At 46.5% G+C, this 22571-nt stretch overlaps 1 protein-coding gene across 1 annotated transcript in view; it reads left to right on the forward strand.

The window, feature by feature from the left end:
* Positions 1-22571, forward strand: part of IL1R1 (interleukin 1 receptor type 1) — a 178887-nt gene continuing 156316 nt past the window's right edge. The window contains exon 1 of the mRNA XM_082851756.1: positions 1-34. Within this exon, the coding sequence (XP_082707882.1) occupies positions 16-34 (19 nt within the window). The 5' untranslated portion in view covers positions 1-15. The remainder of the gene's footprint in view (positions 35-22571) is intronic.

Raw genomic sequence — 22571 nt, forward strand, 5'->3', positions numbered from 1 at the left:
AGAGAAGGGATCCTGATGAGATATCTCAGGGGCAGTGCTTTTGGTTTCTGTACATTCTTTCTCCTCTCTTTAAATACAAATTTCCCGTAACACACTTGAAATGACAATCTTTCAGGGGAGAACACTTATCAAGATGTTGCCCTCAACTTCCTTTTCTTTTTCCCACCCTCCCCTGCACACAGAGCGTCGGATGACAGTGGGCCATGAGCCCCTTGACCTGCCCGTGCTCACTGTCAACACTGACTCCAGTGTTCCCTAAACTACAGTGTTTCTCCAGTAGCCCAAAGCAGACTCTATTTCTTCCTGCTTAAAAGGAATTTATTTTTAAAAAGTCTATTAAACGCCCACCATGAGTGAGATGCTGTCCCAGGCGAGGGTTTGGGGGGAGGTACATCAGCGGTGAAACAGCATTTCCTCGCCCACTTGGAGTTTGTGGAACAAGTGTGGGCGTGACACTTTCATAGTTTATACCTGCTCCTGCAGGCCACACAAGCCCCAGTGCCACTGGCACACGGGGACAGATGAATGGCAGCTAAAAGTCTTCTCTAGCTCTAGATCTGTGTCCGTTAGGGATGCCTTTGCTTTGCAAGTAACAGAAAACTCAATAGAGAGTGATTTAAACAAAAACTGGTGTTTATTTTCCCCCCACATTGCTGGAAGCATAGAGGTTTGGCAGCTCAATGATGTCAGGGTCAGTGACTCTTGAAGTTTTGACCTTTCCCCATGGTCACAAAATGACTGCTGGAGTGCCAGACATAGTGCCAACACTGATTACAGCCCAGTTTCGTAAGAAGCTGGTACAGTGTTTCTGTGGGCTGGAAGCAGAATGCTGGCGTGGCAAAACCAAAGAGGGGGTGGTATCCCTCTACTCTCAGCCCTCCGCAGGTATCCCCAGACCTGGATCCTGGGTCCAACCTTCCTTTCTTCAGGGAAACTCCTTTCCCCAGTGGCAACATTATTTTGGAGGGGCAGCTAGTCATCCCTGACTTGGGAAGGTGTGGATCTGGGGTGGACGTTAGCCTCTCCTTGCGGTGTGGTCATCCAGGGAGCTCATGCAGGCAGCTCCCGGGCTGGACTAATGTAGACATGCCTGACATTCTGGTGAGCAGTGAGTGCACAGTTTAGGCCTTGATGATGGGACTCTCAGGAAGGAAGGAAGGGAGGGAGGGAGGGAGAAGAAAGGATGGAAGGCTGGAAGGATGGAAGGAAGGAAGGAAAGAAAGAGAAAGGAAGGAAGGAAAGGAGGAAGAAAGAGAGAGAAAGAAAGAAAGAAAGAAAAAGAAAAAAAGAGAGAAAGAAAGGGAATCGAAGCAAAAACAACTAAATTGTACTACAGAGGAGAGCATAGTAGCCACACATTAGGACAGCAGGCTTTGGGAACACAGAGGGGAGAAATGACCTCCAGAGCGGTGGTGTGTGTTGCTTGGTGCGAGGCTAGTAGGATAACAGGGTGTGCGTCACAGAAGAAAGAATATTTAGTTCCTTCGTTTATTTATTCATTCATTCAACAGACATTAGCTTTCCCTTCCTTAGCCAGACATGTCCCCTGCCCTGCAGGCGTTTAAGCCTCATGAAGACAAACAAAGATCGCGTGGTGAGTCGGCTAAGACGTAACCTTGTGGGAAGCGTAAGCAAGGAGCGAGATGAGGGGCTATAATCGAGGGTGTCACCCAGTCAGGGAGGTCAGAGAAGGCTGTTCAAGGGTGAGTGAGGTTTTGGCAAGGCTGGGGGAGGGGGAGGCATCCCATCTAGAGGAACAGGCTGGCCAGTGAGCAGGGATTGGGGCAGTGTACACCAGGCTCTTTGCCAGACGTTCTGAACTTGAGTTTATGCCTAGAACAGTCCTGCAAGGTGAGAATTCCCTTAGTTTTGGTTCCCCTGAAAGTAAATTCTGAGACAGAGTGTTGGTTGCTGGTAGTTTACAGGGGAGGAGATTCCAGGGAGCAGGTGTGAGGATCCCAGAGAGCGAGAGAGGAGTTAAGAAACAGCCATGCAAAGGGTGGTTCATGGAGCTCACCTGCTGTGGACAGTGTGGCTCGTGTCCACCAGGGCCTCCTGAGAGGTGCATAGAAGGTCTCCCACAACTTTTTCCTTGAAAGAATGACACAGATGGAGTGAGGGCCCCTGACACACCTGCTCCAGGTGTTATATGCAGCCCAAATTTTCGCTGCAAATAAACGACAGGGCAGGGGTTTGAACAAGGTGGGCTGTGACTGCAAAACTTACATTTTACCACTGTCCTCTTCACTGTACATTAAAACATAATTATCAAGGATGCAGTGAATTAAAATGGATGTTAAGGTCAGTGTTGATGTGGTATTTTCCTTTTTCATTGTTTTTTAAATTGAGGTATAGTTGCTTCACAATGTTGTGTTCATTTCTGTTGTCCAGCAAAGTGATTCAATTATACGTGCATACAAATATATATATGTACACGTTCTTTTTCAAAATATTCTTCTCCATTATGGTTTATCATAGGATAGTGAGTATAGTTCTCTGTGGCTGTGATATTTTTCTAAGCGCTGTTAATCTCTCCAGGCCTAGCAGGGATGCTGAATCTGTGGTGCTGCTACGGTACCAGCAGAAGAGGTATCGCCACCCTGGGTGGTAGTGAGGGATGACGTCATGTAATCTACAGAGCAAACTAACTGCCCGGTGAGGATTTAACCCAAGCATAACATAGTGAAAGGGGTGTCAGCAGGATCTCTGGGAGGTTAAAGATGGTCGCAAATTCTCTGCTGCTTCTCCCAACGAGAGGAGGCATTGAACTCTCCTCCCCTACGCCTGGTCTGGCCTTAGTGGCTGGCTTGACCAGTAGAAGGAGGCAGAAGTGACTTTCTGGGAGCCCCAGGGCTTGCAAGGGGGTCCCTGCCACCAGCAGGTGGGCTGCTTGGATGGGACGCTTCCTCTCGGAGCCCTGAGCTGCCATGGGAGCTGCCTAACTGCTCTGAGGCCGCTTGGCTGGAGAGGCCCCAGGTGAGCGGTTCTGGCGAGATGGACAGGCTCCAGGTGAGAGTTTCAGCCAAGTCCAGCTGTCCAGTGTCTCTGCCAAGGTGCCAGACGCGGTAGAGACCCGCCAGACCAGGCAACCTTCCGCTGGTACCACCAAGTCAGCTCTACTCATGCCACATGGGATGCCCATACTCTGACCCACAAAACTGAGATCAAATAACATACTTGGTATTTCAAGGTTTCGTTGCTCAGCCAGAGGTAACTGGAACACGACCTGTGCTTTCCATTTCCTGTAGTCACTGCAGTCTTACTCTTCTTAGAAGGATATATAGCATCTTTAAATGGCAGGTTGAAATTCAGCTATTTGGACTAAGCTCTAATCTATACACCTGTAGAAGTCAATGGGGAATTTGGGTATCTCTGTGTCTCTCTCTCTCTTTCTTTCTGTGATTCATGTGTGGGATTTTGGATCAAGCATCTGTGAACGTGCGCCAAGGGGGTGAAAGCACTTTTCTCTCTCAGCTCTGAATGAGCCTTGGGAACCAATATGTAAACACAAGCATGCAAAGCAGTAGAAACTCCACACAGCGTGGGGAGCCCTCCCTGAACACATGTAAGTAAAGCAATGATTACGGATGTGCCTTCTGAGAGGAAGTAGAGTAAGTCCCCTACACACGCGTGAGTTCCATTCCAAGAGCGCGTTCGTAAGTCTAATTTGTTCGTAAGGCCAGCAAAGTTGGCCTCGGTACCCAACCAACACAATCGGCTATATAGTACTGTACTGCAATAGGTTTCTAATACTTTTCCACAAATAATACATAGAAAACAAACAAAAAATAAAACATGTTGAACCTCACAGTACAAGATCTTGAAAAGTACAGCAGTCCAGTACAGCAGCTGGCATCCAGGGGCTGGCATCAAGTGAACAGGCAAGAAGAGTTACTGACTGGAGGAGGGAGAGGAGGTGGGAGATGGTAGAGCTGAAGGATCGTCAGCAATAGGAGATGGAGGGCAAGCTGCAATTTCACTCACGCCCAACGCTGACGGCACAGGTTCTGGTTCCCTGCTGGATTCAAGTCTATCTATCCTCTTGCTTCTGGACACCCTGGGCTTGAAATAAAGATACTGTACTCTATACAGTACTGTACAGTAAAGCACACAAAAGCACAACCACTTGTAGAGGATGGACGCACGTGACAATGTACACCAGACACGTGAACTAACTTACGTGATTGGACGTGTGAACGCCATGTTTGCCTCTTTGAAAGTTTGCAACTTGAAGGTTCGTATGTAGGGGACTTACTGTAATGCAGAAAGTAGAAAATAAAACTTGGGGAGATGCCCACGTTTAAGACACCAGGAGTCAGAGGAGACCTAGCTGAGAGTTGGTTTGCAGAGTTCGTGTCACGCCAGAGGAGGATGCCAGCAGAAAGCACTGGTGTCTGGTGCCACAGGGAAATCTGGGAGACTGGGGTGCAGACACCGTCCTCACAGCTCCTCGTGACCTCAGCTACATAGCTATTTTTGGAAGAAAGACATCTTCTTTCACTAACTGTGCGAGTAATTTAGTGAGGTGTCCCACCTCTTTGGGGGCCAAGGCATGACATGGTCTTATCTATTTTTTCAGTGACTACAGCCAGCTATGTCCTGAGCAGCTCCTTTCCCACTGGGTGGGGAATCTCCCTAAAGACTCTGCAGCCATTCCAATAACGCTGGTTTACTGGGAGAGTCAGGTTCTGATTTCTAAGACTTTGTCTTGTTCATGTAAATATTTTAATCTCATGAGATATTTCTACCTTTTATCCACTCTTGCGAGTCTGTGTGTGTGTGTGTATGGGTAAGTATTGGTATGTATGTTTATGAGTGTGTGTTGTGTATGTGTGTATTTGTATGTGTATGAGTGTGTGTTGTGTATGTGTGTGGTGTGTGTATGTGTTGTGTGCGTGTGTGTCGTGTGCTTGCGTACATGGCTGAGTCTGTCATCTCACACCGGGCTGGTTTGTCTCCCTTGAACTCACCCCTCTGGGCTGGTTGGGGCTGATAGGAGGGACAGCAGAGCCCTCGAGGGGTACAAGGGTGGCTGCCTCTGGCCAGGCTGCTGTCCTTTTTCTACTGGCTATCGCCGCTTTCCCATCTTGCCCTGAACTGGCCTGGGGTCCTTTCGGGTGCTTTCCACCAAGTGCTAGCCATCTGGAAGTGGGAGACAGAGGGCGCTGGTTGGTTTCTCAAGGGTCCTGGGGAGGGTGGTCTCATTCTACATCTCCCCCCGCCCCACCGGTTTTTCTGATCATGTTAATATCCCCAACACCTTGATCTTTTCTGCTCATCACTCTGGACCACCTTCCCGTAGCCTGCCTCCCACTGAAAGGAGAATAAGGGTCTTCCTGAGCCCTTAGTAAGTTCCAGCCATCCTGACTGTTGAATGCTTGAAGTTCCAGCCCTTTCCTGAACGTTCCCTAATCAAATCCCCTCGACCGTGGAGGGAACAGAGGCTGAGAAGGGGAAAGGCTGCCCAGGCCACCCCCCAGCCAGCGTCCTTGCCGGGGCCCCCCCGTCCTCTGCCCTCTGGTCTAGCGTTTATTTGCCGTCCCACATACCCATGTCCTCAGTCAATCATTTGTGCTTCTGAGAACTTCCTTGAGTCTCATCCCGTCTTGTTAAAGATGTGGTAACCCGAAGTTCACACAATTCCCAAATACGGCTGAAATCCGGTTTTGTGCTAACACAGGGTGACAGCTCCTTTCGACACAGTGGCTTTGTCGTCCGCTGCCTCGGTGGGACAGTGGGTGTGTGTCACCAAGAAGTGGTCACAGTCACATTTCTTATGGTTATAATGAATCAGTTGGGCATGTCTATCTTATAAAAATAGTATAGGTGACTTTTCTAAGTCATTTGAGGGAAAAGTGTCATCATAAGATACTCCCAGAGAACTACAGCTGTAAGTTCTTGCCCTACGACTCACTACTTCGGTGGACCTTCTTGGAGTTTTTCGACTTGCCGTTTGATGACCTGGAAGAGTTGGAGATTTCTCCGTGAACTCCCTCATTTTAGACCACGTAGACATATTCATTTATCCTGAAAGTTGGTTTTGGCCCCCAAGTTTCCTGTCTAGACTTGCTAAATGTTGGCTCTTCTACTGACTGTATTTTGAAATCATCAGGTTAGATCTGGGGCAGGTCTGAAGTAGGACCAGAATCCAGGGAGGAGGATGACTCCCAGACCAAGCAGTTTATCAAAAGCTGGGATTTCCACTCAGGCAAGTTAAGAATGGGCACGATAAGCATAGAGAAGGTGATTTAAATCAGATTTACTCAACGTACTTAGAACATACTGGGGTGTCACCTGATGTTTCACAGGAACAAAGACAATGAAATGGGTATTTAAATATCATTAAGGAAATGTCTGGGAGTCATTCAGGAAGAGGTGGCACCTACTAAAATACCAAAGTTTCAAGTAGGGTCTGAGTTAATCTTTCCACATCAGTAAGTACATATCTACAAGGTACTATTTTTTGGTGGGGTAAATTAATTTTTAATAGTTTGAGATGTATGTATACTGTAAAATTGTGGCATACTACGGTCTTAAATAAACCAGACTTTCCTGTGGGGATAAAACATTTCAGAGTAAGCCCAAGTCCTGGGATCCCATAGTCTGTCAAGGTAATTTTTAATGGTGTGAATGATACCCCTTTGTGTCACTCTACTGAAAACTATTCAACCAATCCCTATCGTAGGGTGTCAAGTTGTCTCTCATTTTTAATTATTATGAACAATGCCACGATAAACATTCTTGCCTCTTCCGACACCTATCTAATTGTTTCCTTATGGAAAATTCCCAGAAATGAAGCTGCTGAGCCCCCCGGATGTGCATTTCAAGGGCTTTAAATAAAATATCTTCAGAAAGGTCCTACGTATTTACATGTCCACCAGCAGAGATGCAGGTGCCCAGTTCTCCATATTCTTGACGTTGCTAAGAAGACACTTTTCTTCTAGGGAAATTCAAGGTCAACGAGCCACAAAGCCCAGGAAGTGGAATTCACTCAATAAGTGCTTTTCAACATGCACATCCTGAGCAGAGAAGTGGATAACCTCCTTATTTCCTCCCAGTTTCTGGTGTTCGCTTTCTCACAGCAAACGCAGATGGGCATAGATGGAATGTGTCCAGCGTTTGAAACCAGCTATCGAGCGGCTGTGGCTATGATGCCGTTTGGTGTTGCCAAGCCTGAGGGAATCCTCAGCCTCTGGGTTTAGAAGGATCCACTCGGCCGACGGGGGCCTTGGGACAGGCTCCGAGGGAACGCTGCTCCAGGGGCCTGTGAACCTTACCTGCCCAGGGCAGTCAGGGTTGGGGAAGACAGATCACTCCTGAGTCAACTTTGTAGGTTCTCAGCAGCAAAGAGGCAGCAGAGCAACGCATTTGTACCTGAACAGGGATCTCCTTCAAATTCTGGAAGAACTTGAGGGCAGATTATTGATTTTAATTAAAATAGTAATTAATTAAAATGGTAATGTAAAATAGTAATTTAATATTTATATTAATTTAATATATTTAAAATATTAATAAAATATTAATTTCTTCTTGGTAGCAATTTCTATATGAAACATTGACCAAGAGTGGTTGACCAGAGCATGTCTGAGAAGGAGTGTTAGGGAAACTAAGGCTGAGATTTTATTTACTTTCCACAACACCTTTTGCTCTGGGATCTGTTCTCTCTGCCTCCTCCCGCTGCCTTAATTCATTTTATATTAAAAAAAATCTGGCAACAATTTTAGCCTCAAAAGTGTCCTTCACCTCCAGCCATCCCACTTCCTTCCTGGCTTTCTCCCAAATGCACCAGACCAGGGAGATGGTGGCGTCCTGTGGTGACTGTTGAAGTACCAGGCTAGCCTGGGTTCAAATCCCAGCTCAACCGTTACCTCTCTTTGCGACAGTGGTGCCTTAAAATTTCTGTAAACTGGCAGAATAATGCCTATTTCATAAGGTTACTTTGGAGATTAAATTAAATGAGGTACTCTGTGGCGAGTATCTCCAGAATAATGCTCCTTAGATGACGATTTCCAACTGTGTGTCTCTATGAGCCTAGGTTGTGGGAATTTTCAGATTACAATGATCTCTTGGTTTACTCGTTGATTTCCCAGACTTCTGGGGAATTATCATTTCTCTTGTCTCCCCCAATATCCTGCCTAGCCTGAAGCCCCCCTTCCAGGCATGGTACCCTCAGCAGATGTTGATGTGTGCTACCCAGACCCAAGCCCTGCTTGCAATAACCTCAGTTACTCGTTGCAAACCAGTGGTGGTTTTATGTGATGAGCAGATCAGAGAGGGTGTAATGAGAGCAGGTCAGTGGTTAGAACTCGATGGCCTGGAGAATACAAATCTGTAAAACTACTATAAAAGATATTTTTAAAGTGCAGATGGACTTTGCCCACCTGTTTCTGAAGCAGGAGAAGCAGCACACCACCTTATGGCACGTGAAAGATTTTAAAAGGATGTATGTCCCCACAGAGCAGGGAGCAAAAGCTCATAGAATAGCTTGTCTCCACACGTGGTACACGTGGAAGAGGGGAGTTTGCTAAGGATCTAGAAGTCAGGGAGAGCGCATCACAGCAGCGTGCGCTTAGCAGTTATTGGGAACATCTTGAACCTTCGGGTTGCCCTCCGGGAGAACATTCAGCACGGTGTCTCACAGTTGTGTCCTGAAGCCGCCGCAGACGAGTCCGTTCCTGGGTATCTCACCTTGTCTCCGAGCATCTCCTTCCTTTTGGAACCTTGGTCCAGCTGGTAAGCCCCCGCAGTTCTTGGTCTTCCCTTCTCTTCTTTCCTATAGTCTGACTGTAGGCAAGAAAACAGTGAGCTCATACTTTTATATAGTTTATACTGAACTCAGTTCATCCTCGCCACACCCTGTGAGAATGGCAGGTGACCCTTAACTGTTCCCGTGTAACTGGGGTTTAAGTAGCTCAGGGGACTCAGGTCCTCAACTCTGGCCATTTCTTCTCATTTTCCTGTAAGTTCCACCTTGAGGTGTGCTGACGTTTTACTAGCTGATAAAGCTGTGGATTGCCATTGGAGAGAGCATTTACCTTTAAGCAGGTGTCTTTAGTGATGGTGCTGGTAGAGTTTTAGACAACGTGGCATGGGCATGAGAGAGAGATTTGGGAGAATTTCCCCGGGTCCTCAGATCACAAGACCGCTTACTCACCTCTGTAGGTGAGTAAGGTGATGAATTACAGGGGCAGATCAAGGGTCTGTATCACTTCCAGGAGATCCAATAAATGCTACAGATTCTCCTGTGTGGGGGGATGGGTGGGACTGTTTAAATCCTTTTAGGTCAAGCCAAAAATTGGGCTTCAGGCCAACAGCTGAAGGAAGCCAGTAGCTTCTTTGATCAAGATGCATGAAGTCTTCTGGGATCTCCCATCAAATGGCATTGTTTTCAGAAGCTCTCCTCCTGTGGGCCGTTGATACCAAACAGTGCTTTGAAGGCGACTGTTGAGCCGTGGCTGGCTTTCATTCTTCAAAACAGACTTGTGAAATGAAAATAATCGTGCTCTACCGAAGCCAAGAAGCTTAAATAGTCATTTCTTCCCTCAGTGGAAGTTAACAGGAGGTTATCTTTAACACTCATTTGAGGCAAACTGAAACAACAGGGGCGATTATGGGAAGGGCTGCAGGCGTGTTCGTGAAGGCAAAGCTTGGTTTTCCCAGGACTGGGCTTTCAAGAGCCCCAGCCTGACCGATCAGTGCAGGCTAGAGGGCCTGGTTGGAGGCTCAGGAAAGACGTAGGGCCATTGCCCTTGTGTGGTTGAGGCCACGGGAGGCTCACACTGAGGCTAGAAACTCCCTTTTGCTGGTGTCCAGAGATGTTCAGGCTCCCAGGGGTAGGCTCCTTCTAACCAAATTCAAGAGGCTGATGAAGTCCAGAACATCAATTTGTTAATTACAGTAGGCGTGTCCCTTCCCAGTGACTTATGGAGGTGACTGGGGGGTTGAATTTGGGATCCTGAAGGCAGCTTGGGGAACATGAAACCAATTTCCGTGGGAATTGGCGGCCTGATGGAATGTTGAGGCAGTGAAGTAGCCAATGAAGAGCACGGTCCCTGCCCCAGACTTCCTGGGACTGGGTCCCAGACCATGTTACACCGGTGACATTGACATACAGTTGCTTGTAATTGTCTCTTATGGTCCTTTTCATTTCTCTGGTGTCAGTTGTAACTTCTTTTTCATTTCTAATTTTATTGATTTGGGGCCTCTCCCTTTTTTTTCTTGATGAGTCTGGCTAAAGGTTTATCAATTTTGTTTATCTTTTCCAAGAACAAGCTTTTAGTTTCATTGATCTTTTCTATTGTTTTCTTCGTCTCTATTTTATTTATTTCTGCTCTTATGATTCCTTTTCTTCTGCTAACTTTGGGTTCTGTTTGTTCTTCTTTCTCTAGTTGCTTTAGGTGTAAGGTTAGGGTGTTTATTTGAGATTTTTCTTGTTTCCTGAGGTAAGCTTGTATCACTACAAATTTCCTTCTTAGAACTGCTTTTGCTGCATCCCATAGGGTTTGGGACACAGCAAAAGCTGTTCTAAAAGGGAACCTTAGAACTTTCTTTCTCTGTCTCTCTGCCTTATCTATGGAATTGATATAATTTCATCAGGTTTGGTGTGAGGGTTAAATGAGAGACTCCACGTTAAGCATGAACAACGTCAGGTGCATGGTACCCACTACGATGATCTGCCATCATCGCCTTCCAGAGCAGAGGGCGACAAGCTTGTTCTGTAAAGAATCAGATAGTGATAATTTCAGCCTTTGCTGCTTACACTGTCTGTATCGCAACTACTCGATTCTGCTGTTACAGCACAAAAGCAACCGTAGATAATATTTAAACAAGTGTACAGGGTTGTGTTCCAGGAAAAATTTATTTGTAAAAACAGGTGCTGGGCGGGACTCTATCCTTGAACTGTGGTTTATTGACCCTTCATCTACAGGATCGCTGTGATAGTGGAACGCCAGGTGGTATTACTGAATAGGACCGAGGGGCTAAGAAGAGGAAGGTTTAATATTTCTCCTTAATACAAGGACCACCCTACCCTTTGGGAGGAGGGTGTGGGCAGATAGGCTGAAGCACTCATTCCCGTATTGCGAAGGTGACAAAATTTGATTCCCTTGGCCCTTATGTTGGTGCATTTTCCCCAACCCTGGGCAGCCCAGTGTTCACATGGGTGGAAAGAATCCACTCTGCTCGTTTGCCTAGGAGGGAGGGACAGAATTCCAAACCAAGGCCTGGCTGCCAGGGAGGGATATTAAAGGATCGTGGAGGGTGGAATCTCCATTAGAAGGGATATTAGTGGTCAACTGTCAGATACTTCTCTTCCCTCAACTGCATCATATCCAAGAAAGGTGGTGAATTCATAGCCAGCCTTGACCAAGAGCATCTTCCAGGGATGCTGGAATCAGAGCTGTCCTTAGACCAGAGGAATAAGCAAAAACCCAAAGACTTCTTTCTAAATGTCTTTTCAGTCTCATAATGTTTTTTGCAAGTTTGGCCAAAAATTGAGCCAAAAGGAATCGTAGAAGAAAGTTGCTTGAACCAAACTGGACCCCTCCGAGCCAGAGGATGCTGGGCGGAGAGCACTGAGTTTGCGTGGGGAGAGGAGGCATCACAGGCCTGCTCTCAGCATTCAAAGTTGCTGCCTTTTGTTCAAAGTTGACTGCTCCAAATCACCCAGAGCGGGGGTCTGGGCAGAGCCAGGCTCCCTGAACAATTATACTTCCTCCTGCCCCCTCTCTGGGAAGCTGTGGTTTGGGAACTGTCTAGAAATCTGAGTCAGAAAAGTGAGGTGTGGGATTGCAGGGGAATCTTTAGTTTTAGGGTCAGGGAATCCCCTGGTTGCTGGCTGCAGGCCCCGGACACAAATAAGTGGAAATTCGGACCTCACATTCCTAGGTGTATATTAAATAACTCAGAAATATCTGGACACGTGGTATGAGGGCCCGTTTGCAGCCTCGTTTTCAGCCTCAGAAACGCCAGGAGTGAGGCTGGCTGAGCTCGTGGTTGACTTGTGTTCCTGGACCACTTGATTTCATCTTCTGAGCACGTCCCTTCTAGATGTGTAATTAACATCCCTTTGGCTTTAGTCAAAGCTGTCTCGGCCAGGGCACAGTCCTTTCCCTTAAAAGTGACCTTTCATGCCTCAAATTTTACCCATTTTCCATAGGTCCAAGTGGATCCCAAATTCCCAAAGTTCGTTAATGTTATAATGTCTGGGTGTGTGCATATCTACACATAAATGTATAATATATGTGTGTGTATTTGTGTGTTATATATATGTATATATGTGCATGTATGTACATAGGTGTACACACACATAGGTATTGTTTAGGTGTTTGGGTTTTTTTGCCAGAATTGTCTCCTGTAGTTTCTAAATAGGAGGAGAGTTAGGGTAGTGGGTGCACGGCCCTTCATTTGCTTCTCTCAGCTATTCAGTGGGCCGCAGGTGTTGGTGAGCCCAAAGGCCATGGCGCAGGTTGCAGTGCCTTTTCTGACCTGGTCTTAGGAGTCCCCTACCATCGTTCCTGCAGGCCTGTCCTGACTTAACAGTTGAGACAAAAGGGCGTGAATCTCTAGCAGAGGAGGGTCACTTTGGAAGCTGCCCGTTCTGGCTTTTGTCACATCCCTGCATGAGATGCAGGACCGGCACAGCGGAATTGGCTCTGTTCAGCTCCCATCTCTGACGACACTGCTTTCTTGCACTGCCCTGTGTGTGCCCTGGGCTGACATGTTGCTGCCATCTGGTTCAGCCCCATCTCCTCATGAATACCTCAGGAAGGCCTTGGACTCGGGACTTTACGACCCTAAAAACCAAATGCAGAGGGTCAAAAGCCTGTGAAATGTGTGCATCCAATTAGGAGTAAGGCACATGTGTGTACACACGTGTATGGAAACTGCCTGGAGAACTGGAGACATCTGCTGCCCTTGGGAGTGTGGCCGTGTGTCTGTCCTGCCCTGATCCTCTCCTTTGGTTGCCCTGTGTTGCTTCTGCACCCACACAATCCAGTCCATCTCCAGCAGACACAGTGGTCAAAAGGTTCTGCCTTTCTCTGTGTTGCTCGAAGGACATCATTAAAGGGCTGGCCTCTTCTGCAGAATCCCATCTGCTCCATTACCTGTATTTCTAGTGCTCTAGAGACTGTGTTCTCACTCGTTCCCTCCCTTCCCCCTCCCCCGCCCCCTCCCCCTTCTCCTCTTCCCTCCCTCCCTCTTTCATTCATTCAGCTGTGACCACGTATGACTGTGTCCGGGGCTGTGGGTGGAGCCCTTTGCTCTCCATTGGCTGTTGGACGCTGTGTCAAATGCCGCAGGGCTCAGGCTGGGATTTCCTTCATTAGATGCGGCTCTTTTTCTTTTTTTTTATTGAGATATAACATTGTGTAAGTTTAAGGTATACAATGTGTTGGTTTGGTAATTTAGAGACTGCAGTATGATTTCTGCAGTAGCGTTAGCTCACACCTTTATCATGTCACATATTTATCACTTCTTTTTTTGTGGTGAGAACAAAGTCGATCTAGTCTCTTAGCAGCTTTGGAGTTTATCTACAGTATTGCTGACTATAATCACTGTGCTGTGCATTAGACCTCCTGGGCCTATTTGTCTACTAGTTGTAAGTTTGGACCCTTAAACAGCATCTCCCCAATTCCCCACACCCCCAGCCCTTGGTAACCACCATTTTATTGTACTCTGTATTTCTACGAGTTCAGTTTTTTTTTTAGATTCCACATATAAGTGAGATCCTACACTTATCTGTCTGACTTATCTCAGCATAATGCCTTCAAGGTCCATCACGTGTGACACATGCAGGATTTCCTTCTTTTTCACGGCTGAATAATGTTCCATTATATATATTTGTGTAATACATCTTCTTTACCCATTCATCTGTTGATGGCCTCTTAGATTGTCTCCATATCTTGGCTGTTGAGAATAATGCTGCAGTGAACACGGGTCGAGATCTCCCTTCCAGATTATGATTTTAATTCCTTCAGATATACGCCCAGAAGTAGGACTGCTGGATCACGTGTTAGTTCAATTTTAAAATTCCTGAGGAACCGCCATACCGATTTCCATAATGGCTGCACCAATTTACATTCCCACCAACAGTGCACAAGGGCTCCCTCTTCTCCACACCCGCACCCACATTTGTTGCCTCTTGTCTGTTTGGTAAAAGCCATTCTAATAGGTGTGAGGTGGTTGCTCATTTACAGCAGGGTCTTCTCATGGCTTCTGCCGAACATCCTGCACGAAGTACCAGCGGACGCTGCCTGCGGCACAGCGGATGGGATTTGAGAGGCGGCCCTTGCAGGGGACGGTGCTGTCTGGGCTGACCTTCCTGAGTGGCCCCTGGAAAGGTCCTTCTTACTGTTGGGAGGTTCTCTCCTCTCTCGTTTCCTATGATCTAACATCCCGTCAGTTACACGTCCTCAACAGTCTTGTGGTCTTTGTGGGACTTTGCTCCTTTCCAGATGTTTTCTCTCTTCCCCAAAGGAGAGCCTGTTGGTCCCTCCAAGAACCTATCTTTCCTCTGGCACTTGTGTATCTGGCCTCCCGGTACACAGAGAATTCAAATCAGCTCTTTTAAAAGGCGGAGTGGCCGCTGAAGCGGGGAGCGTGACAGTAACGTGCTGAGTCCATTGAAAGAGATGGAGGAAACAGAAAAACTGCACAAGGCAGAAGTACGTACTCAGAAAGGGTGCTCCCCTGGGGCATTCAGAAGCAGGTCAGGCCGCTCCACGTGGCTTGGCCGCGGGGAACAACACAGCTCACGCGATCCCTGGAAGGTTCACACCCTGCATTTGAGGTTTGGCACAGAGTGTCTGGTCTCTAGACAGGGGTCTGCACTCATAAAGCCCTACATGGGGCCTGGGGACGGGGACTGTGTCATGGTGTGACGTGGATCCCTGTCCTGGGGAGTGACCTGGATGGAGCGGGAGGGCCTCCAGGTGGGCGACATCAGCTCTCAGCTAAGCTACTGGAGGCGGAGAAAATGAGCCTCCAGGACTGTGGTGTCCAGGGTTATTGTTCGTCAGTGCTGTCATCTCTTGGGTGGTTTTTAGGGTCTTTTTTTCTTTCTTCAGGGAGAAAAGGCTTTATTGCAGGGCGGCCCAGCAAGGAGACAGGAAACAAGTCTCAGATCTGTCTCCCAATTGGCTTATTTTATTTTATTTTTTTTCAATTTTATTTATTTATTTTTTGCGGTACGCGGGCCTCTCACTGTTGTGGCCTCTCCCGTTGCGGAGCACAGGCTCCGGACGCGCAGGCTCAGCGGCTATGGCTCACAGGCCCAGCCGCTCCGCGGCCTGTGGGATCCTCCCGGACCGGGGCACGAACCCGCGTCCCCTGCGTCGGCAGGCGGACTCTCCACCACTGCGCCACCAGGGAAGCTCTCAATTGGCTTTTTAAAAAATTATTTTTATACAATTTTTAAAGGTGACACTCCATTTATAGTTATTACAAAATATTGGCTCTCTTCCCCATGTTGTACAATAAAAATAAATCCTTGGAGCCTGTCTTACACCCAATAGTTTGTACGTCCCAATCCTCCATCCCTCTATTGCCCCTTCCCTCCTACTGGTAACTAGTTACACATTTTCTTTTTTTAAACAATTTTTACATGTTTATAAATTTCTTATGTTTGGAAATATTCTTTTATTTTTTCCTCAAATCTTATTAGTACAGTTTTCTTTTAATTATTTTCCTTTTTTTCTCCTTTTTAAAAATTGAAGTATAGTTGATTTGCAATGTCGTGTTAGTTTCAGTTGTAGGGCAAAGTGATTCAGTTATACATATATCTATCCTTTTTCAGATTCTTTTCCATTATAGGTTATTATGAGATATTGAATATAGTTCCCTGTGCTCTACAGTAGGGTCTGCTTTGATGTGGGTTCTAGGAAGTCACCAAGGAACTGACATGTCACTTGAGTAATCTTCCCCTGGCTGGGGATGCTTTGGTGAGGGTGGTTGTGTGTGTCAGGGTGGCAGTGACCTGGATGCCCAGAATAATTAGCTTTCTACCCAGTTTGAACCTTACGAAGATACAAGAACCTCTAAGCAGAACTTTCCTACCCTGCCAAGGGAGGGAGAGTTATCTAGGCTTTCCCCACCCAGAGCACAAGGCCACTTTTACGTCAAGCACCAGAACAATTTTTTAGAAGTTCTAATTACCCGAAGAGAGCTCTTTCAAGGGGAAAACAAATACATTATTTAATTAACATATTTAATTCCATGTTTGCAATGGGCCCGAAGGGAAGTAATAACATTATGAGTACAAACCATGAGGTTTCACGGACAGCTGCAGGCTCCCATGTGCTAGTTTTTAAATGTTTTTTAAGTTTTTATTTTATATTGGAGTATAGTTGATGAACAATGTTGTGACGGTTTCAGGTGTACAGCAAAGTGATTCAGTTATACATATACATGTCTCTATTCTTTTTCAAATTCTTTTCCCATTGAGGTTGTTACAGAATATTGAGCAGAGTTCCCTGTGCTCTACAGTAGGTCCTTGCTGCTTATCCACGTTAAATACAGCAGTGTGTACTTTCTGACAGCACGCTGCCTGGCTTTCAGATCAGAGACCCTTGTGTGAACCTAAAAGGCACTTGCTTACCAGGCACTCGTGTGGACTTGGTGACGCGGACAAGGAAACTTTGCATTTCTGTCTGGATTCCTCGATCCAGGCACCGTGCAAACCCCCTTCACTGGGCCAAGTCCTCTGAGCTGCCGTCACAGTCGTGTCAATACTCCTGTTTTTACGGACAAGCAGCCAGCTTGACTCAGAGGCCCATGAGCATCTTCTGCTGCGCCTTGGAGAGATTCCTGTACCGTGAGCACGCGAAACTCACACACAGCCCTACAGCCCTTCAGGGTCCTTCCTTCCCCCTCATCCTACTTCACTGTATAGAAACAAGTCCCCTGACCCTCCAGAAAGCGAAGATCTTTGTTCTTTCTGAGCCATGTTACAGGGCACTTTCCCCCTATTCTTATGGCAATGAATTCCTTCCCTTTTGCCAGTTGGCTCCTGCAATCCCAGCCTCTCTAATTTTGCACCCAAACTGAGCCCTGCTTTCCCTTCTTATTTGCCCTCTCAATTGTTCTAAGCTTGTAGTCGTGTGAAAGAGTTCAGCTAATGGGCAGAAAACCGGAAAGGAATTCTATCTGCTTGGCTGGCTTGGGCTTACCAGCTGGGAGCAACCCTGCTCCCTGCTCTGAAGGTGATTTTAGGGCGGCCACAAGGAGCGAAGGGCACGACTTCTTCATTGTGAGACACAGAGGGGGATGTGAGCAAAGCTTAAGAGGCTGGGGAGGGGAGAGGACCAGAGTTTAACTACTGTTTTATGGGATGTGATCTGCTGTGACTTTTCCTTTCCTTTCTGTGTGTATTTACGTGTATGTATATGTATATATATGTATGTGTGTATGTGCCTATCTATTATCTATCTATCATCTATCTAGCTAGCTATTATCTATCTATTTATACACACACACAAATGAATCAAAACCAAGTAATTCAAGCCCTGCTTTCAAAGTGATGTTTTTAGACTTATCAAAACATTAAAACCAACTTTTAAAACAAAAGGAAAATGAAAGAAATCCTATTTTACAAGTGCAAGGAGGGACTTCCCTGGCGGTCCAGTGGTTAGGACTCCGCACTTTCACTGCCGAGGGCCCGGGTTCGATCCCTGGTTGGGGAACTAAGATCCCACAAGCTGCAAGGTGTGGCCAAAAACCCCCCAGAAAACAAAAAACAAGTGCAAGGAATGTCTCCAGAGTCTCAGGGAGTCAGGATCAGGCAAAGCCCCAGCCTGTCGGCTCGCATCCCGTCTGCCCACCTGTTGCCCTGCAGGGTAACCGTGTGCAGCTGGTCCAAGTCCAAGCTGAAGACAAGCTTATGGGCGGATAGAGATGCTTATGAGGCAAACTGCTTCCACAGGTGAACACGATCTGGGCTTTGTCACCAGGCAGCGCCTGGGTAACCCTGGACACATCACTTCCCCCTGCTGGGCCTCAGTTTTCCCTTCTGGAAAATAAGTGTCTCTGAGGGACCCTCGAGTTCCTCACAGAGACAGTATTCCATGACTTATAATCACGGGGCTAGAATCTGAGAACTGTGGTTACAGGACGAGTGTCATCCTGATGGCCCAAATCTCACGTCACCACGGAGGATGATCACGTGGTCTTGACTCTATTCTGACGTGCAGAGGTGAGAATGGCAGGGATTTGGGGCTACTACACTTGCCTCCTGGATTTTCTTACCATTTCCAAATGAGACCCAGAGTAAACTGGGCTGGGAAATCACCACTGGGTCCCTAATTCCAGCTCCTCCATTGAAGAGCTCTGTGATCTTGGGCACAGAGCTGTCTGTCACATTTACCCTCCTGGGGTTTCTCTATCAGAATAGGTGCCTTACAAGGTCATAGTTCAGGCTGCGTCTGTGGCAGCATCTGCTCAGACTGTCGTTCAGTAACCAGAAGCCTGTGATCATGATAATGTCTAACATACTGCATAGTGACCGGGGGATGCCTTGAGAATCCTGGTCCACAAGTAACAGCAGACTATAACTTAACAGCCATGATTTAACAACCTCTTATTAATAAAACATCTTGGTGAGTGCAAAGCAGCAATTAGATTTTCCAGAAAACATGTGACTTCAGTTTCTTGGAAGTGTTTTTATAGCTTCACAGCAATAAACATTTTCCTTATCTTGAATTAAAGGGCTGAGTGGGTCCACTGAGCATTCTCTCTTTTGGAAGTATTTCCTTTGGATAGCGTTCAAAACAACACAATCCTATTATAGATCAACATTTGGAAAGCCCCTGTTTTGACTGCATTTGACCAAGGACTAACTTCAAGTTTAGGTGGAACGAGCAGGCAATTTCTGTCCTCAACATACTTATAAAGGTAATATTTCATGATTTCTAGTTTATATACTTTTCATTTAGGCCACTTTTTTTACCCCCTGAATCATGATCAAAATATACAGATGAATAAAAATATAAAACTTTTTATACATAATCCTACTTCTTATAATTGAGAACTTGTATTATTAACCTTTTTTTTATTTGCAAGTGACAGCCATTCTCAAAGTAGCATGTGAGAGAGAGAGAGAGAGAGAGAGAGAGAGAGAGAGAGAGAGAGAGAGAAGGAATCTATTGGCTCTTAATACAGTAAAGTTAAGCAAAATCCAGGAACATGACAGCTTCAGGTATGGCTGGATCCAGGGGGCCAATAAGGTGCCTTTTCTTTGTGTCTCTTGAATAGGTTCTCTTCATGTGGTGGGCATATTAGCCTCTGGTAGGTCGAGGGGTACCTTATATTTGAAGAGCAACCCACATGAGAAAAGATCATCTTCCCTATATCTCTGGCTGAAAGAGCTCAGAGAAGAGTCTGACCCGTCCAGCTTGTGTCTTGTGCCCCCCTCTGCACTAGTCACCGTGGCCATAAGGATGGTAATAATCTGATTGATCAGGCCTGGGTGACATGTCCTCATCCATTCTACAGCTCAGATAGTGTGCCTCTGTGTTACTGTTTCCTCATTTCTAAAAATAGAAGAATATTCTTCTGGCTTATTTCTTAAGGCTGTCATGCAGGTAAATTGTTTGATGATTGCTTTCCGTAATGTGCTTGATTTTCTTAGACAACGGTCTTGCATTTCAATCAAAGATGGGTGCAGGCGCCTGCAGAGTAAACAGACTGCTGGCTGGTCAGAGACTCGGGCGGGTCATCCTTCCACGGGATTCCCGGAGGGAGGGGGATGTGGTCTCTCCTCCCTTCTTCTCAATTTATGAAGGACTTTCTGCTTCTGGGTTTTTTAGCTCCTACTATTGTGCCCAGAGTAGAAAACCAGGTTGAAATGAAAGGCTTGGGATTGATTCTAGAACAATCCCAGAGCCTTGGCGGTGTGTCTCTCATGGGTCAAAATCAAGGGCTCGTGCACTTGGATGGAACGTGGTATAATTTGCATTATCGGACTTAGACGCTATTCTGATGAAAGCCGTGGTGATAATTTGCATTATCGGACTTACGCTATTCTGATGAAAGCCGTGGTGATAATTTGCATTATCGGACTTACGCTATTCTGATGAAAGCTTTGTCCCACACAAAAGCTGTGGTGGCGAGGACTTCTTTCTCCTTTTCAGAAACGAGGGAGTGGATCACCAGGGTCCAGGGTTGCCTCCCTCAATAGGAAAGCCCCCGAAAACTGGGATGAGTCATCACTTTCTCGGGGCAACGCTGGGAGCTCAGTGCTTTGGTGTTAATTGAAATTCTCCTTTTCGTGAGATTTTCCCTGAAGATGTGGAAACAAGTGACTGGGGGGAGGGTGCGGAGAAACGAATAACACGATAACTCCTGAAAGGCTTGACATGATCCCATATGTGTCTTCTCACTTGGAGGGGCAGACGGGCTCTGTCTGTAGTGGAGAAGCTGAGGTGTCACCTGAGCCACCAGGCCAATGTCGCACGTTAGTTGGGGCCCACCTGGAACCCTGACTCCTCCTCTGGCTGCTTATAGCCTCAGACACATTTGCATGCAGCTTCAGGGGTGAATTGGGGGTAATTTATTTCCGCATTCTCCTTAGGAAACAGGCCTTCCATAATCAACAGAATCATACCACATATCCTAAAATTAAAAAAAAAACTCCTCTACGCCCAAAGACCTTTAGTTTTATTCCCTTGAATAGACTTCATGACCCCTGGACGGACCTTGTATGTCATACTCACCTGTGTACTTCTGAACAAATAGTCCTTCCCCCTGTAATCAAATGTCCTTTGACCTCTTTTCAAATGTACCTGATCAGTTTTCCCTTTCCAGCAGGCCTTTGAAGTTTGTTTACGTGAGTGCAAGGCCTTCCCTCCCCTGTGGCCACAGAGCAATTCCGGGAAGGCTGGTGGGCGGTGGTTCTCTGGGCATCTCTGTGCATACAAGGATGTGTACCTGTGAGCAGGTGGGCCAAGGCCTGTAGAGTGAGGCTCCCTGGCTTTTCGCTGGAGGGAGTTTCCTCATTGCTTCCCATATGAGGCTCCCCAGGAGACAATCACAGCCATACCTCAAAATTCCGAGTCTAGGATGTTTTCCTACAAAAAATCGAGCCCCTTCTTTCTTGACTGCCTCCCTCCACCCCAGGGGTTTCTCTCTCCTTGGATTGTTTTCTTTTCATTTTTAAAAACAGCTTTATTGAGATATACGCCGCATATCGTACAATTCACTCATTTAAAGTATATAATTTAGTGGTTCTTCTGTGCAGTCACTGTTGTACACCGATCACTATAATCCATTTGAAACAGTTTTTATCACCACAAAATAAAACAAACCTGTACTCATGAGCGGTCATTCCCTTTTCCCATCATCCCCAGCTCTAGGCAACCGCTAATCTACTGTCTATCTCTGTATGTTTGCCCGTTCTCTTCGTTTCATATAAATGGAATCATAAAATGTGTGTTTTGCAAATGGCTTCTTCCACTTAGCTTAGTGTTTCCAGGTTCATGCATGAGGAACATGTATCCGTGTGGAGAGTCCATGATTTGTAATTCTTTCATCACTTGACAGCCGGGTTGTTCCCGCCTTTGGGTCCTTGTGAATAATGCTGCCATGAACATTCTGTACAAGGTTTGTATGGACCTGGGTATTCAGTTCTTTGGGTATATACCTAGGAGTGGAACTGCTAGGACATACGGTAACTTTATGCTTGATCCTTTGAGGAGCTTCCAGGGTGTTTTACAAATTGATGGTACCATTTTCCCACCCCGCTGGCAGTGTATGAGAGTTCTAATTTCTCCACTGTTTTCACCAGCACTTGTTACTGTCTTTTTGATTATAACCACGCTAGTGAGTGAGCAGTAGGGTCTCACTGTGGTTTTGATGTGTATTCCCCTAATGACTCACGATGTTGAGCACCTTATCACGTGCTTATTGGCCATTGTATACCTTCTTTGGAGAAACGTCTATGCACATCTTCCGCCCATTTTTAAATTGGGTTGTCTTTATTGTTGAAGAGTAAGTGTACTTTTAAAAATTTTTTTATTTCATATCGGAGTAATGCTGGTCAAGTGTTGGCTCCGGACACCCAGGGCACCTCACTGACCCGGGTGGGACAACGGGGGCCTCTTCCAGGGCCTGTCGAGGTGGTGACAAAGTGTGCTATTCTACCTGTAACGTTGGGATCTGGAGCCTGCCCTGCATTTAATGGACTTCATTAACCTTCCCATCCGTAAAATGGGAATAGTGTGTCGTTCTTACCAAAGGGTGAGAGGATCGAATGAGAGAAGCCCACAGAACTTAGAGGACCGTCGTCCTCACCTCTAGCCCCTCCGTGAGGCAAGGCTGGATGGCGTGCTGCCTGCCGGCGTAAAACCAACTCACTGTCTTACGGGGACTTATAAGATCCAGATACCTCCCTTCGTTTGTTCCTCACGGTGACCCCGTGTGGACGTTACGGTGGTTATCCCATTTTTGCCAAGGAAGAATCAAAGATCGAGGGGGATAAAGGGACTTATTTCCAAACCTGCCCTTTTCCCACTGTGGTGGCACCGTTAATAAATCGGCTTTTTCATGAAATGTTCCAGTTCTGCAGGAAACTATTCAAA

Source organism: Leucopleurus acutus (assembly GCF_964270905.1).
Source record: "Leucopleurus acutus genome assembly, chromosome: 12".
Taxonomy (NCBI): domain Eukaryota; kingdom Metazoa; phylum Chordata; class Mammalia; order Artiodactyla; family Delphinidae; genus Leucopleurus; species Leucopleurus acutus.